At 56.9% G+C, this 17,662-nt stretch overlaps 1 protein-coding gene across 2 annotated transcripts in view; it reads right to left on the reverse strand.

Annotated features, from left to right (window-relative positions):
- The window catches only part of TAFA5 (TAFA chemokine like family member 5), a 160,442-nt gene that overhangs the window by 15,244 nt on the left and 127,536 nt on the right, over positions 1–17,662 (reverse strand). For both annotated transcript variants that reach the window (XM_053585786.1, XM_053585787.1), the window contains exon 3: positions 2,752–2,879. In XM_053585786.1, the coding sequence (XP_053441761.1) occupies positions 2,752–2,879 (128 nt within the window). The remainder of the gene's footprint in view (positions 1–2,751; positions 2,880–17,662) is intronic.

A 17,662-nucleotide genomic window follows, 5' to 3' on the forward strand; every position in this document is an offset into this window, starting at 1 on the left:
TGATTCGGTTAATTGATTAGTCCATTTATCACACGTGTTTGCGTAGGGCCTGGGGGAGGGTGTGGAGTGGCCCACACTCTGCTGGGAACACATGGACATGGGGATAGCAGCAGCTCTCATGGAGAGGGGCTGGTCTGGGCACGGGGAGCACCCAGAGAACTATCGGAGAACGTGGCAGTTGGGGTGGGAATGTGGCCCCCAAGCAGCCACCAGGTCTCTTAAGCCAAATGTTGAGAAAACCATCACCTCTCAGAGAAGCGATTCATGGTAGTACGTAAACCCTGTATGGGACTAATTCACCGCCTGTGAGAGAACCGAGATGCAATCACACAGCTGGCACTGGACGTTCCCATTCTATGGTGCTTAGTTCAAAAGCTCAGCTAACCTTTTAAGAAAGATTTGAAAAGGGGTCACAAGAGACCAGGGATTCTATTAGGAACCAGTCTCCGCTGTTCCCCGGACTCCTCTCGAGATGGCCAGGGAGATCACAGAGGTGCCCAGGCCCCAGGAGCACACACCGTCATGTACAGGCTGACAGGAGCACAGCAGCTCGTGTTAGGCACACGATGCCTGGGCCAGGCATAGGAAAGGGGTTCCCCGTGGAAGGAGGGCTATGCCCCTCCAAGGACAAGAGATGCCTCTCTTGGGGAGTCTTGTGGGGCTGCCACTCTTCCTCTGCCTGGACTGGCACCAGCCTGGGTCCTGGGTCCTTGTAACAGGTGTGCTACAGGGCAGGCCCAGGCTTGATGGATCCTGAGTAGCATCTCAGCAATGGGTGGATGAAGACTCTGTTTTCTGGGGTGAAAGGCACATGGGGTCACACACAGGCCAGGGCCAGCTTCCAGGTACACAGAAGAGACGGATCCCAGCCTTCCTGGTGTTCTGATCACCAGGCCACCAGTGGTCAACATAAGCTTGCCCAGCTGCAGTTTTCGGGACTTTTTGCAAAGCTGAGATGCTAGGAGCTCCCAGACCTGGAGGCTGTGGGGATGAGAATTTATAGTGGCTCTGAGGTTTCCCAAATACATGAAGCTCTGGGTAAATACAGCTGTTTACCCAAATGATAAGAAGGTTCATAGCCTTCTGACATGCCTGGTGGGGATCTCACCCCTCTTCTAGATAAGTACAGCTGTTTACCCAAATGCTAAGAAGGCTCACAGCCTCCTAACATGCCTAGCGGGGAGCTCACCCCTCTTCTAGATAAGTACAGATGTTTACCCAAATGCTAAGAAGGCTCACAGCCTCCTAACATGCCTAGTGGGGAGCTCACCCCTCTTGCACAGGCCCTGGTGGGTTTGGATAGAGCTGAGGCCGAGGCAACACGTCTCTGCTGTGTGGGAGGCTGTTCCAGACAGACAGACCTGGAGGCAGGGAGGCCAGTCGGGCGGCCCTCATCTGGTTCTGGGGTAGGTGAAGGGGTACTTGATTAGACGGTAGAAAGACTCAAGTTCTAAAGCATGAGAGGAAACGAGAGAAAGGAGAAGGGGACGGTGTCCTGGGTGCAGCAGGAGACGGCCAGGGGCTCCTGACTTCAGAACCCCCAAAGAAGAGAAAATGCCACAAAGCCCTCTCCAGGAGTCCAGTGTGCAGGGGCAGGGCCAGCCCTCATCAGGTGGTCGTGCATGTCGATGGCGCTACGGAGGACTGAGCCAGCGCTACACAGTGGGGAAGGCTGAGGACCCGCAGTAAGAAGACCCCTCAGACCTGCCAGTGGAGACCTCCTGATGGTTTTACTTTGGGAAAGGAACATAGTGACAATGGACAGAGCTGGGGGACATGCACCTCTACGTGCCCCGCACCGGCGCCCAACCCACTGCTCCAGGAAGGGGGCTGTGGCTGTCCAGCGCACTGCTTGTCACCAGGTCTCTGCCTTCCAGAAGCACCCAGATGAGGAAACCCCAGTAAGGTCAGCCTCCTCTGAGACTCTCCTCCAGGGCAGCGGTCACACCTCTGCTGCCTATCCGGACCCCATCCACCCCCAGCTCCCTGCACACTTGTGGGAGCACAGGCACCAACACACACTCACAGATGTACACATAAGCCCAGGACTTCACAGCAGCTGACACACACCCTGCCCTCCTGCACAGCCACACCCTGGCAGGGATCCTGGGCTGGCCCCCAGACCATCAAGGGGAGTCTGCCTGAGTTTCCCCAACACAGAGGCCTCTGAGTATCCAGGCAGGCTGGAGTGCAGGCATCTGCCTCACTTGGGCAGGCAGTGGACCCGGGGTGGCTGGAAGTTCTCCAGGGAGCTGCTACCCTAAACCGTCCTCTGAGCGCACTGCCACAGCCTCAATCATAGGCCTGAGGACAGGAAGGAGCTCACTGTGTGTGCCTGGGCCCTGAGGAAAGGGACGGGCAGGGTCTCTCTGGTCCCTGGTATGAGTGGCCACTGTGCCAGGTGCCTGGTTTGGGGATAGGAGGGGTGCACCCAGGCAACACCCTCTCCCAAGGGTGTCTGAAGTTCACCCTCAGGGGTGCTCCATGTCCCCTGCAGCCAGAGTCAGGGGCACACTTCCGCCTAAGACAAGACAACTTTCACCGACATGGCTTATGTGTACACAGTGACCATCTCACCGGGCACAGGCTGCTGGGATTCCTCCCGAGGCTAAGGAGGTAGAAGCCAGGGACTCGGGCCTGACAGTATGGGGATAGAGTGACTAGCAGCTGCCTGCCCCTTGCAGCCAGGACGTTCTGGTGTGTGCAGGCTGCTTCCCACCCACACACCCACAGGCCAGCAAGGGCACGTACCGTGGTGGTCTTTATCCTCCCGCCAGGCTGTGTGCACGTCCAGCCTGAGCGGTTGATTAACAGGTCACAGCCTTCCCCCTCCAGGCACGGGAGCATGTCACACCACTGCTTTGTCTTGATAATTCTCGCTGTGGGAGAGAGCAGAGAGGGCTGGTCAGTCTGCTGCTTACCTGGGCCACAGGGACATCCCTCAGGGGGCCTGAGACCTAACACCGGGAGGGAAGGCCCGAGACAGCCTGAGTGGCAAGTGTGGCTGCGGCCTGGGACCACCATGCAGAGAGGCCTGGCTGAGTAGCTGCACCACCTCCCAGGCCTCCGGGCTTAGCACTCACTCCCCAAGATGAGCTCTGCCATCAGTCAGTCACCCAGTAAGTAGTGACCGAGGTGCTGGAGACATGTCCTCACAGCACAGCTGTAGCCCCTCCTGGAGGAACACCAGCCTTGCTCTTTCATCTGGAACTCACTACAGGGCAGGAAAGGGCAGGGCAGCTCAGGGACACAGGACGGGAACCCAGGGAGCCCGAGGCCAGCGCCAGCAGGAAGACAGAGGGTGTGCAGTCCACACCTCAGCCGGCAGCCTCACCCCAGCCAGGCAGGTGGCTGCCCAGCAGGTGGCACTCCTCAGACTAGCTCCTTCCCAGGCAACTCGGCCGCCTGCCAGAACCCCTGTATCTGCAGATGGGCCGTTAGGGAGCAACTGAGGTAAGTCATGACGGGGAGGCCATGACCCGACAGGGTCAGTGTCCTGCTCTGTCTGCTCACAGACCAGTGTCCTCCCTCACGTGAGGGCGCAGTGAGAGGCTGTTGTCTACAAGGCAGGAGGTGGAGCTTCACCAGGAGCCAGACCTGCCGTGCCTTGACCTTGGACGTCCAGCTTCCAGGACAGAGAGGAGAAAGGACGTCTGCTGTGTGAGCCACTCGGCTGGAGCTGCTGCACAGACTCAGGGAGAATGTGAGGCTGGAGACATCCCCTTCAACTGCAAAGTCAGGTGAGGAAAGTGCTTCTGCTGACCACGAGCTGGCCGTGAGCTGACCATGAGTGGTCCCCCAGAGGGTGGAGCTGCGCTCACTGCTGCTCACGACACAGCTGCCACAGGGGAGCTCCCAGCCTTCAGGGTGTCTCCCAGATCTGCGAGGCCACCCCAGCTTCCCCTGCCCCCCCCGTCTGTCTGCCACTCTGCAGAAAGTCCCCAGCAGCTGTGCTTCCCGGCCCCAATGCATCCTTTTCAGACATTGACCAACACTAACCTCAAACCACAAAGAAGCTGCTGGATAAAATATACTCGGCCCTCGTTCCGGAAATCCTACTGGCAAAGCCTGAGAGAAGAACTGGACAAAACAGAGAGCTGTGCGTGCACGTGTGTGTACGTGTACCTGTCACTGTGTGCACGTGTGTGTTTGTGATGTGAATATGTGTGTATGTGCATGTGTGTTCATGTGCACCCCTGGTGTCAGCAAGGAAGAGGCTGCATCGTGCCTTAACAGAAATCCCAGGTGTGCTCCCATCCATCCCTCTCTGAGCCTCCCCAGGAAAGGTTCTAGCAAGTGTGCCTCTGGCTCTCATCCTGAGCCTGATGGGGCCTCAGAAGCCTCCTGGGCCCCTAAGGACAGTCCCCTCCTGTCCTAAGATCCCACAGCGAGGTCGTGGCTATTTTAGGTGAGGCAAGTCCTTTAACTGCAAAAGGGAATGCAGTTTGCGACAGAGGACAAGGCGTGCTCCCCGCGGGACAGAGGGCCCAGGGTCTCACAGGCAGGCTGTGAGAGGGAGGAAGGGGACAGCCCAGGCTCAGATCCCAGCAATGACACTCACTCTCTGGCCTGGGACGTCCTGGTAAGCAAGGACACAGTGCAGGTGGAAGCACAGGGCTGGCCAGCACCCACAAACATGGGCCCTTCGAGCCTCTCAGTCACTGTCCTGCAAGGGAGCAGACTGGGGAGGCCTCTCTGGCTGTGGGCCAAGGCTGGGACAGACACTGGGGAGACCCGGAGCTCCCGGCACCCAGAGTCCTGGGCATGGCCTGTTTGTGCCATAGTGGGTACATTCTCCTCTGCAGGGATTAGTCACTCCCCCTTCCCTGGATAAGACCTTTCAGGTCCTCTGACAAACTCCTGGGGTTGCTCAGGGATAGTAAGAGAGAGAAAGGAAGGAGGGTCAGGTCCGGAGGGCCCTAGCTGGTGGGAGGCAGGGGGTACCAGTGCTGCCCATGTTGCAGCCACAATGCCTCCTGCCCCCACTCTCTCTCACAGGGAAGTGCGGATGCAGCCACACACACAAATGCATGTGTGTACAAATAAGTACACATTCACGAGCTTGCACATACGGCAGCGGCCCACGCACATACATGTGGACCATGTGTGCAGCCCACTCAGGAGGGCACACACGCACACACACTTCATGGCCTTGCCTGGCACTCGGCACCTGCTGAATGAGAGAACAGGCTGCCCCTGGCCCTGCCTGGCACCTCCCAAGGGCACCGCAGGCCAGAGCTGCACACAGCCCTCGTGTTTGCTCGGTCATTTCCTGCCAGAGGCCGGTAGAGGCACAGCACCCCGCCCCCACGTCCTGGGGACAAAGGGGCCTTTCAAGCCCATACCCCACACCCACTTCACCCTTGGACCCAGCCTGGAGGGGAGAGGGGGGCATGACTCTTGCACACTGGCTCCCCCACGGACCCCCAGCACCTCCCCAGCACCCAGGGTCCCTGCACAAATCTTGTCTCTGACTTTAAACATCCACGGACGTGGGGAGCACATTTAGCCTTCACCCTGGTTGTCCCTCACCACATCTGGACTACGAGGCCAGGGTGGGACGTGTGGCTCCTCCTTCCAGGTCTTCTTCAGCAGCAGGGATGTGCTGGTGGCTGCTGGGATGGTGGTGGTGGCCGCTGCCACCTGAGGCCAGTGCTTAGAGGCCCGAGACTGTGTGTCTGAGAGAGTGCTTTTCATGGGTGATGTGGAAGCAGAATGAGGGCAGGCGTGTTCCGTGCGGTCTGGATCCACCTCCAGACGCTGTCCAGCTGGGCCCCAAGCGCGAGGTGGGGCTGTGTGTGGACACGTGTCTGTGTGTGCGTGAAGCCCCCCTGCCCCCGATATCTCAACAAGGACAGGTGGGGCTGGACGGGTCACTGAGACGAAGGCTGACTGCCAGGACCGTGGTCCCGCACCCACGGCCACCCTCTGCCTGCCCAGCCCTGTCCAGAGCAGTTCATTAGCCATAAGGGCAGCAGTAAATATGCAATGGAAACTTCTCTGTTCCCAGTCCCTGAAATAATTGGATTATTCCTGTTTAAAGCTGCCCTTAATCACGCTGCAAGGAAAAGCTTGTCTTCACCCAGAGGAGACAGCTTAGGCAGCTCTCAGGACCCGCTATTAAAAGTGTCTTCCAGGATGGCTCTGGGTTAAATATAAGGTGTGATTACAACAAACAAAGCCACACAGTTATTAACAGATTTCACGCAACACATCCTTAAGTATGTGTGAGGCGGCTTCGCTGAATGAAAGGGAGGGGAAACTCCCATGTCACTCAAGCCAGCCTGTACCCACCACGGGGGCTGTCCCCAGGAAATATCTGCCCTGTAAAACAAATGCTGCAAATTTAAATTTTATTGGTTTTACAGTTTTGTTTGTGTTTAATTTGTAAATGGGTTTCAGTTTATAGTCCGGCGGGGGCTCCTATCTTGGTGTTTGTTCATATTCCTGCAACATTACAATAAAACAAAGTAGGTCAGTAAGAGTGTGCGGGAAAGGATCTTTCCCTTAAAAGGAGTTTTCACATTATTTAAGTCTGAGAAACAGTGCTCTGGGGCTTGCCTGTCACCAGGCGGCATCAAGCTGCCAGCAGAGCAGAATGGGCACAGCTGGGCTTTGGGATTGTCCCAGGGTCTGGCCAGAGGGGGCTCCTCATGGTGAGGAAGAGGTCTCACCACGCATGGGGGCCTGCAGAGCCCAGCTGGGCAGCAGCCCCAGGCCAGAGCAGAGAGTGCAGGAGGCACCTGCCCTGGGGCCAGGAATGCTCTTGCAGGCCCCACATCCCTGTCCTCAGCCTAGGAGGCTACGTGGGTTTCCTGGGATGGCTCCTCTGGGGTCCCACTGCTGGGGGCGCAGCCCCCAGACACAGGCATCTGGAACGGCATGAGCTGTGCGGTACAAAATCAAGACACGTCTCTGTTCCCCACGTCCCTTGAGATTGGTCAGTGGTAGAGGTAGCCTCCCTCTGGATCATCACCACCATCATCCTCCTCAACAGCATCAGCAGCCGCCGCTCCATGAACTGACCTCTTTCCAGACACCTGGGGCCCTTCCTCCCCATGGCCACTCCAGGCAGAAGCTCTGAGAAACTGGTTTCAGACGTGAACACACGGAAGTCTAGCAGGGATAATGAGTCAGCTCTGATGTCACCCTAGTGGCTGCTTCTTTTTCCAATCCAGGAAACTTTCTTCTGCGATCTTCCCCAGTGAATTCCAGCCCAGCTCCTCTCTGCACCCACACCAGAGGTTTCAGGTGCATCTCGCTGGCCTGTCCCTTCAGGAATTCCCCTCTGCCATGGGACTCTTCTCTGACCTGGGAGCCGAAGAGCTACAGGGCTCTTAGGGGGGCTCCACTGGAGAGCTATGGTGTCCCTGGGCCCCATGGCTGGGGTAGGGGACCGGTGGGCTGACATGTACACACAGAGCAGGTGCTCAGGAAATGACAGCAGCTAAAAACAGCGGAGTCTCATGGGCTTTGGGAAGAAAGATGCTTTAGCTAAAGCCTTGTTGCCCCTCCTAAGCCAACTTCCATGGCTGTTTTGAGGATTGCTGAGAAATTACAAGTGTGAAGAGTCGTTAGCTTTTTGGAGCGTAAATGAACTCAACAAACAGGCCAGTGTTCCTGTCATTATCAGAGCTCAGGGAATTCAGCACTCAGACCTCTCCAGTCCAAGATCTGGCCATCCTCCAAGGTGGTCTACTGCGGGGGACGGGGGCAGCTGGGCAGTGAGGGCTCTTCTGCCAGCTGAGCATGCCTACTTTTGTAGGGCAAGCCTGTTTTCTCGAATGCCAAGTTCTTCAGCTAAAAGTTCCCACCTAGAGACCCTGAGGTCCCCTTTGGGGACATGTGGCTGCAATGACAGTGACTGGACTGCTCAGGAGTCCTCCCTGTGTGTGAACCACTCCTGTGCAACATGGGAGTCTCAGGGACTGTGGGGTGGGCCCCAGGTCAGAGAGTGGGGAGTTACCCCAGCCCTGCAGCAGCGTTGTGGAGGGGATCGTTGAGGAGCTGCCTGCATCTATAGTCCAGAGCACTGTGGGCCTGGGTGGCTAACACATCTTCCCCACCCCACCCTCCACACGCGGGTGCCGGGCCTGGGCCATTCTCTCCTGAGTTCACGTTCCTCACAACTCTACTGATCAGAGGTCCTGCGCAGGTAGGGTTGAGGGTTTGAGTGGACCACAGCATACCAGCTCATGAGACTCTCGGGAGCAACATACAGCCAAAGTGATCTCGAGTGCCCAGCTGCTGAGCATGTCCAGTCTCTGCCCAGCTGCTGAGTACATCCAGTCTGTGTCTGGCGGGTGTGGCCCTGTGCAGTGTCTAAAAGTGCAATTCTAGGAATTGAGCCCCATGCTACGTGAGGGACTTGAAGACAGCGACACCACTCCCTGGCCAGGAAACTGCAGCCACTGGCTGGCCCTTCTCTTTGTTTCCAGCACCAGAAGGCTCCAGCCCATCTCTCTGAAAGAGGTGTCAGCTCCAAAATGCTCCCCTGCCTCTGCCTTGGCTGGGCGCCCATGCACATCCCCGGAGCTAAGGACGGCGTGAGGTGAGCACCATCCTGCCCACAGTACACGTCACGGGCAGGCCCTGAAGTGGCCAGTGTGCTGACGCCTCCAGGTGGACAGATGGACAGGGCCAAACGGCACTAATGTGTCAGGGATCCCGGAGACGACACCGTTCAACTTAACACCTAAGCCCAGTGCTCCTCACACGTTGTGTGGTTTCCTTTGGGATGAACAGTTTCTCCATTTCCATTAACACATGGGTCTGCTTACTTTACTCAACAGCTTGGAAAAATGAATCATCCGGAACAAAACCAGTGGGATTGCAGGAGGAATCTTTGGCCAGGCACTCAGATGCCGTCAGAAATAAACCTTTCTGTCTGGGATGGGGAGGCGGCTCTCTCTGGCAATGGGGGAGCCAGAAGAGTGACCTCAAAGCCTCCCAGAGCTTGCTGGTGACAAGAGGATTCAAGCCACATCCATACACTCTAGTAACATTTAACAAGCACAAATTACACCCCCAACACACTGACAAACACCAGGACATCAACATTAACACGCTCATGTACACACACCCCAAGGCACTGATAAACACCAGGATGTTAACATTACACACAAACTACACCCCCAACACACTGACAAACACCAGCAGGATGACCGGGGGTGGACAGGGAGGGGGCTGTCCAGAGGTGAGCCAGCACACCCTGGCCTCTGGGCAGACAGCAAGTGCCCACCCATCCTCTGCCAGGGGCAGCTGCCAAGGGTCAGGATAAGGCAAAGAAAACCAGAATGGCAGGGAGGCCCATATTTCTGCGTGGAATCTTTTTTCTCACCCCACAGAGAACCTTTTGCACTTCAGAAAGGCCCCATTTGAAATATTGGTACCCAGATACGGGAGGAGACAGGCAGGGTGGATACCGCAGGGCCAGCCAGCCCCAGGCTCTGCAGTGTGCCATGAGGGCCTGCGATGCCTGCAGGCCGTGGGCCATGCCCACAGTTCCTCACAGGGATATGCAGGTTCAGTGACCATTACTCTCAAGGATTTCATTAGCCTTATCTTCGTATCTCAGAGAGGTTAAGGCATCTACTCAAGGTCACATAGCTTGGAAACAGTGATGCCAGGATTCGAGCTGTGATCAACCTCACCAGACCCAGGCTCGCCGCATTCGGCCACTCAGCAGGGCTGTGCACAGAACCCTCAGCCTCCCCAGGGCTCCCGGAGGCAGCAAGAGGCCCCACGAGGAAGCTGAGCTGCCCAGAGAAGGCAGGCCCGACCCCCGAGGAGAGGTGCTGGCCTTCCCGTGCCTCAGGCACAGACCTGGAGCTGGCCCTTCCCTGAGGATGTAGATGTGCTTTCTCCCAGGGGCAGGGCCCTCCACCACGTCCTACCGGGCTGCGGGGGCATACACGGAGCTCGTGGGGCAGGATCAAAGTCGGGGGCTGTGGGGTGCACACAGCTGAGTCCATTCAAAGACCCAGGAGAACTGGGTTGCCTGTGTGGTCCCTGCTACTCACCACTGAATCTTTTAATCACTTAAGAAAAGAAAAATCTGCAAAACTCAGATTACATCTTAAAATTAGACAGAATTTTCTTTCTACAACTTCTAGACAGCATAATTTAGTGAGAACAGTCTTGATAATTATTTTTTCTTTAAATAGTTACAGTAGAATGTATTAATTTTCAAGACTCTCTGATGAGAGTGATTCATTAGCGACCAGAGCTGTCCCCACCAGCCCTTGAGAACGGAAAGTCTCCCTATGTGATGAGTGTGGCGCACCGCTCCAGTGCAAAACACTCCAATTTGGGTAATCAAATTAGATTGAGAGGAGGGAAAAAAGTCCACAGTTGTCATGAGCTACCTGTTTCATTATTTCATTAGGATTAAGACATGTGTAGAAGGAAATAAAACCACTGTAATCATTTTCCTTGGGCAAATTCATAGGACTTGACAGGAACTATTTAAGAGGCAGGACAGGAGAGGTAGTGGTTTTCTATTTTGATGTAAGGAAAGGAAAACGTCTCCTGTCTGGTTCTAGGAGGCCATGGGGCTCCTCTCAGGTACAGTGACACCCAGGGGACGGTCAGTCTCAGTGGTGTGGGAGTGGCAGCTGCTCCCACTCAGAGGTGGGCTCCCTGTACTCAGGCAGGAGACCTGAGCCCATGGGGAGTGATGAGGGCCAGCTGCTATGTGCTGTGGGTAGCCCAGGGAGGTGCTCACAAGCGGACTGCTATTTCCTCAGACCTCAGTGCACACCCTGTGGCTCCTGCAGGCGTCCTTGCCAAGCCTGTGAAATGCTCAGACCACCACCCTCCGTCCATCCATCCACCTTTCACCACCCACCTGCCTAGACACCTGACACCACATACTGAGCTCCGAATGTTTGTCCCCCTAGAAAATATTACGTTGAGATCTAACGTGCAGGTGACAGCATTAGGAGGGGTCTTTGGAGGGGATGAGGTCATGAGGGTAGAGCCCCCGTGAATAGGGTCAGTGCCCCTATTCAGTGCCCCCGTGAATAGGGTCAGTGCCCCTGACATGAGGGCCCGACAGAGACCCCCTCCCCAACTATCTGAGGACATAAGAGGCAGCCAAACCAGGGGACCACTCTCCCTACGCCTGACCCCGCTGGCATGCAGCTCTTCCTGCTTCCAGAACTATGAGAAATAAAATTCTGCTGTTTAATACGCTCCCAGTTTGCCGTGTTCTGATGCAGCAGCCCCAGCAGACGAAGATGCCAACAGACCTTCCACCCTCTACGGTCACAGACCCCTAGCAGCCTCAGACATTGTCAGAGAGGGGTTTCAGCGAGCCCCTCCTCCTGGCCTCTGGAAGGACCCTGCCAGCCCGTGCTGTCCCCCTCAGCCCTCTATGACTCCTGCAGGACATGTGGCCTCTACACAGTCAAAACAAGACACCCTGGACTTCTGCATCCCTCCCTTCCTCTTAGCTTCTCTGGAGCCACAAGGAAGGGTGTCCAGTGGAGATGGACGGAGCCAGGGACATGCATAGGCTCTAAAGCTTCTGTATGGGGAGTCTTCTAACCACCAGGGAGCAGGGCTACAAGGTGCCTGGAAGCTCCTTGGGGACCACATCCCTAGAGGTCAGCAGTGGGGCCAGAGGTCACCACTGCCCACAGGAAACCTTTGTGTGTCCCCGGAATTAGGGGACACTAATTCCCCAACATAACACTCCCCAACTGCGTTGCAGGAGTTTTGCCAGACCCTGCCTTTCAGTCATCCTTTAGCTCTATGGCCCTGCCTGTCCTGCCTGGAGGAGAGGGTTTGGAGGCTACAGAATTGCCCACCTGGATCCAAAGAGCAGGGCTGCTCCTGGGGCCGTGGTCTGAATAGCCTGTTCCTCCCAGGGCTCTAATGTCAAGCCTAGTAAGCCTAGTAAGTGGCAGGAGGGGCTATATGTCTGGGCCACGGCAGGTTGTATCAGGGAGCACTGGGCCTATGGGACAGCTGCCAGAGAGTCCCAAGGGCTGGCCTGCCCCCCTCTCCAGGAAAGCCAGTGAGGGGTTGCAGCCCTCTGAGGTCAACTCTGTCTGACTCCGTGTCCCTGTCAACATTGACTGCATAGTCACTGTCCCATGAGCGACTCGTCTCCCCCAGGGGCAGGGGGCCCGAGGGAGGGCAGGGCAGCACATCCCTGCACACCTGCTTCTAAAGGCTCTGCTCCTTTCCCAGGGAAACACAGCTGCCTTGAGTTCACTTAAGTACCTACTCCCCAGTAATTAGGAGAAATATCAAACTGATGAGACATTTGAGAATGTCTAAGTGTTATTTCAACAGAATTCTGTGATACGAAGACTTGAGCATCAGGTGTGGACCTGACCCGGGGTGTGGAGGCGGGTGGACATTCCCCACAGGGCTGGTGGTGGTCAGGTGCTGGCCTGGGGTGTGGGGCCTGCGGGTGGACGCCCATCAGAGGGCTGGAGGTGGTCAGGTGCTGGCCTGGGGTGTTGGGCCTGTGGGTGGACACTCCTCAGAGGGCTGATGGTGGTCAGGTGCTGGCCTGGGGTGTTGGGGCCTGTGGGTGGACACTCCTTAGAGGGCTGGTGGTGGTCAGGTGCTGGCCTGGGGTGTGGAGGCCTGTGGGTGGATGCCCCTCAGCTGCCTGGTGGTGGACATTCTTTCAGGAGCCACAGAACAGCAGAGCATGTGGGTGTGTGGCTTGACCACCTGGCCCCAGGCCTTGCCTGCCCCCACCACTAACGTCCCTTTGGCAATCTGACTCTGGAAAAGAGGTGTGAGCAGCACCTCAGGCAGCCACAGGCTGAACAGTCTCGGCGCTGGTCACTGTGCAGATTAGAGGGCACCATGCCCAGCAGGTGCCAGGACCTGGCAATCTCCCACCACTGGCCCTCGCCTAATTAACTTATCGAGTTGAGCTACTAAGCAACACTCTCACCTATCCATGCAGAGCCTTGGGACAAAGCCTGGACAGGAGGCAGCCACACCCAGGCCTGTCTGAGGTCGCCCCTGAGCACATTTGCCAAGAGCCGTGTCCACCCCCAAGCCTGGCTGTGCTGGCTGTAGCCAGTGTTGCCTTTGCTGTTGTGAAATGTAATTAAAATTATGTAAGTCAGCAAGATGTAAGTGTGAAAAGAAAGGGGGCTGCTGTTTCTATGGAAGCTGGCCGAATGTTACAGAGTGTGCGTTAACAGTGAGTTTCTACAGAAACAATCTGTTGGGAATTTAGGTGTGGCCAAGACAGCTGAAGAAATTGAAATTGGGGGAAGTCGTGAACTGCAGGAGCTCCCAGCTCTGCTCTCACGAAACAGAAACCTGAAACTGCCCAGTTGCCACCAAAAGCCGGGCTTGGGAAGTGAAAAAAAATGATAAACAGGGAGGTGGCCGAGCCCACGCTCAGTGAAGGCCTCACCCTGACATGGGCCAGTGAGTGGACGATGTGCATTCCCGTGTCCTGGAAGTGCCCGTGACATGCACACACTGCCCCTCGGTTTCTTTTTTCAGCACCTTGTGACCACCTGACCGGCTGCTGACCCAGGGTGCGCAGAGGGCCATTAAAGCCACAGGTTTGTCCTGTCGGGGGTGTGGGATCCTAAGGGGACAGAAGACCCACAAAAGCAAGTGGACCACGCGGACCAACGTAACTACCAGCTGCGGGCCTGCAGGGGCAGTGTTCCTGCAGGCCACCTGTTCCTCCTGCCCCGGGACCTCCAGGCACAGTCCCCAGTGTGGGTTGTCGCCTGCGGGCACCACCCGTGGTCCGCCCAGTTTTGCGTGCACCTGCAGAAGAAGCCACTGGGTTCAGAGGTTGGGCCATCCCTCATCCCACATCCAGGAGAGTGGCAGGGCTAGTGTGCCCACAGGCCGCAGGGAATGCCCAATGAGGATGTGAGTGCTGGGCCTGCTGTGCGCATAAGGGGTCCAGAGGCTGCGGCTTGTTATGTGCCACGGGACGCCCACTATTTCAGGGAGTGGGATAAGCGGGGACCAGAGCAATCCCCACTTGCTGGGGAGCAGCCCCCAGGCCTCATGGCCCCACGGAACACGAGAGTGAAGGACCTGAGATCACAGCCAGCATTATGCGAGAGTGCTGGCCTTTCACAGGGGGCGGGCAGGATCGGGGGAGACGCCGGGCCAGGACCAGCTGTGTGTGGGAAAGGGCCAGACCACGGAGAACTAAGTTGAATAATCTCACTCGCATGTCTTACCTTAAAATCAGAGAAAGGCATTTCTGTACCAAACTTCACACATCTGTTTTTTAAACAATTTTAGCAGTGGCAGGGCCTCTCCCTTGGAGATCTGTGCACGTCCTCATAGGTCTGAGCCCCTCACTGTCCCAGCTTCTTAGGATTGGGGAAAACTCCGTTGCAGGCACTTGGAGGTTTTCTGGGTTGCGGACACGATGGGCATTTCCCCACCTCCTCACGTCCTGAGCATCTTGCCCTCAGCACAGCCTTGGCACAAGCCTTGCCCCTGAGTCCCTGGATCCTGGCACATGGAGTCTTTAAAGATCTGCCAACATTCTGAGCAACCAGATCTGATAAAAATGCCCACTCAGGATTTAGGCAACACGTCTATGGTCCCAGGGCACCAGACCCTGAAATGTGCACAGTGAACAGTGGAGGGAACCTGCGGGCTCAGGGGTCCCTGTCCTGGGCACTGCACCCCTGTCTGTCTCCACCATGCACGGGAGCCGTCCAAGGAGGGGGTTGCCTCCTTCCTCGTGTGCCCAGAGGCCTGGTGTGCCGGAGGTGCCGGGTGGCTGCGGGTGGCGGTTTGGGGAAACTGCCCGCCCAGGGTGGAGTGGTGCTGGGTCCACCTGCTGATGAGCCTCAGGGCTCCTCCTCCTCCCCGAGCTCTGTGTTCACAGCCTCCCACTGTCCTTGCTAGTCAGTTCCCTCCCAGGGTTGGGCCTGCCACTTCTGGCCTCCTGTTCTGCTTTGGGGCTGCCTGTGACTACAGGGCACTTACATTCCCAGGCCCAGACAGAGGGGAGCAGGGTGGGCGCCTGTGTGTGGCGGAGGCAGCAGAAGTCCGAGCCCTTCTCAGACTTTCCCTCGGTTGTTCTGAAAATCCAGACAGAGCTGTGGCAGCCTGGGAAGCAGGACAAACGCTCTTCTGCTGGCCCCACGGAGCTGCAAATTGGGAGCTATTTTTAACTCCGCTGCCACCAGAGAGGTTAGACTTGAGCCAGGGGCTGGGTGGAAGCAGAGGAGTTCCAGTGCCAGACACCATGTCCAGTCCCTAGGCAGAAGGGGTGGCTGGAGCACTGACGTCCACCCACCCCACCTCGGGAACAAGAGCCACAGGGCATCTCGGGGCAAGTGTCGGCCGGAAGGCCCATATGCAGCCCCATGAGGCCTCCAAGACTCCTGGGGATAGACCTGTCCACCCCCTGGCTAAGCGTGGGGAAACTGAGGGTCAGGGGTGTACGAGGCTGTTGGAGAGGAAGGGACTGGGGCACACCTGGGCTATACTGCCCAGCCCGTGAGGACACAGGCAGCACTCAAACGAGGGCTGGTACACTTGGTGGGGACACTCAGGGGTATCTGGTTTTCTTTACGCAGTGACACACCCTTGAGAAGTAGCAGGAGAGGGACAGAGGGGATAAGCCCGCTCTCCATGGTGCCATAATCCCAAGAGAATTCCAGCAGTGCAGAAGGGGCATCTTCTGTTCAGCCTCTGATGTTGCTGGGATACACCAACGTACACATTGTCCTGTCACCCTGTTTATTTCTTCTAAATTTCAACCCTGTGTGCTGTTTCCATGGCACGTCACTTATTCCTGGCATCATATCGGTGAGCATGGTCTCTGCAACTGTGGGTGTGCTGGGAGACACATCTCCATGTCTGGGACCTTGACCCTGTGCCTACTGCCCTGTCCACCTGCTGCCCAGCTCCTGTCACCAAGGCTGAGCTGAACATGGCGTCTTCTGCAGACACCTGCTCTGAGCACAACCCTGGACCATAAGCCTTAAGTCCGCCCTTGGGCACCCAATCACCTCCTCCTGTTTCCCCAGCCAACCCCCTGAGACACAGATGGGGTGAAGCCCCTGTACCCCCGCCAGAGGGTCGGCTCTAGGACCCTTCACTGCTGTGTCCCCTGCACAGCACCTGGTACTGAGCAGAACTTGGGGTGTCAGCTGGAGAGACAGAGGGAGGGTTGATGGCTACAGAAGCTGAAGTGGGCACTGTGAGCCCCAAGGAGGAATAGCAGGTAGTCCCAGGCCTCTGCCAGCAGCAGGGCCCCCCTCCTGCGCTGGACAGGAAGGGCTTGGACAGGAGCTCAGAGCCTGCAGGGTGACACCTGGCTCTGGTCCCCACAGTGTCACAGCGAGCACAACCTGGTCTTCTTGGGTGTCTCCTAGTCCTGAGCTGTAGAGACCACTGCCAGGGCTGTCACTGAGATGCCAGGGCAGGGGTGGCGTTCCACTGTCGGGGCAAACGTTCCCAAACCCACTTCTGCTTTTTCCAAGACTGGTCTTTAAAGGGCACATCTGGTGGCCTCTGCTCTGTCTCTTGAGAACTTCTCGGCCCAGAGTTTGTGATGGGCCCACTGCACACAGCGGCCCCGGGTCCACCTCTGCCAGCCAGGAACACCCATTGTGATCTTTGTGTAAACATAATCAGATCTGATTACAAGGATGTCAGCAAACTTTTTCTCAAAAGGCCAGACAGCAAATATTTTCCTCTTTGTAGCTAAATGGTCTCTCCCAGCTTCTGGGCTCGGCCACCTCAGCCAGAACAGACACAGAAATGCTGAAAGGACAGAGGAATGGTGTCTCCACAAAACCCTGCACGTGGGGCCGGGATGGTCACTGCCGATTCAGCGAAACAAACTGAGGATGCCACAGGCGGATAGGGGCTGCTCCCTTCCTGCAACTCTGCTCTCAGTAGAGACCACCCACCACCCACCCCCTGTGATGTGGCCTTCCTCCTGGACATATGTGGACCCAGAGGCTGTGTCTTTTGCAAGCTCCAATATCAAGCCTGGACAGAAGCCTGGCTTTCCTTTGCCACGTGAATTCCCACTGTAGAGACGGCCAAGAGGCCATCGTGCCGACACGGGCAGAAACGAGGGAGGCAGAGAGGCTGCCCACAAAACAGCCTTCCCAGCGCCAACCAGTTCACGTTCAGGCTTAATAACCGGGAGCCGAACTGTTCACATTCAAGGTCTGGAGAGGGAAAGTGGATGAGCCTCTGTACTCTGCAGAGCCTGGGACATTTGATGGAATAAGGTCGAACCCTCAGGAAGTTAACTCTGGTCCCCGAGGCAGGTGCTGCCTCTCACACACACAAGAAAACCAGAAGGTGTTAAGGGGCAGCTCCAAATGTGCAGCCACCAGGTCCCAGGCTGGAGATCTGAGCCCTGACTAATGGGCTCCAGGCCAGGGTTGCCTCCCATGCGCCAGCAGCGTGCAGGTCCTGCAGGGACGAGGCCTCTTTCTTCTGCAAACCCAACCACTCCAGGTCATAGACAAGAGTCACTCCAGGGACACACACCAAAGACACAACACTGGAGGGCAGCTGTTCCCAGGGAGGGGCTGCGTCGGGCTCCTGCCTGGGCTGGAGGTGCCTGGAAGGTCCCAGGAGGCTTTGGGGGTTCTCTGACACATGGCCTGTTGGTGTTTGGACTGGACATAGGTTCGCTGACCTGGACAGCAGGATCCTCAGGGAA

This window comes from Nycticebus coucang, chromosome 3, assembly GCF_027406575.1.
Source record: "Nycticebus coucang isolate mNycCou1 chromosome 3, mNycCou1.pri, whole genome shotgun sequence".
In the NCBI taxonomy this organism is placed as follows: domain Eukaryota; kingdom Metazoa; phylum Chordata; class Mammalia; order Primates; family Lorisidae; genus Nycticebus; species Nycticebus coucang.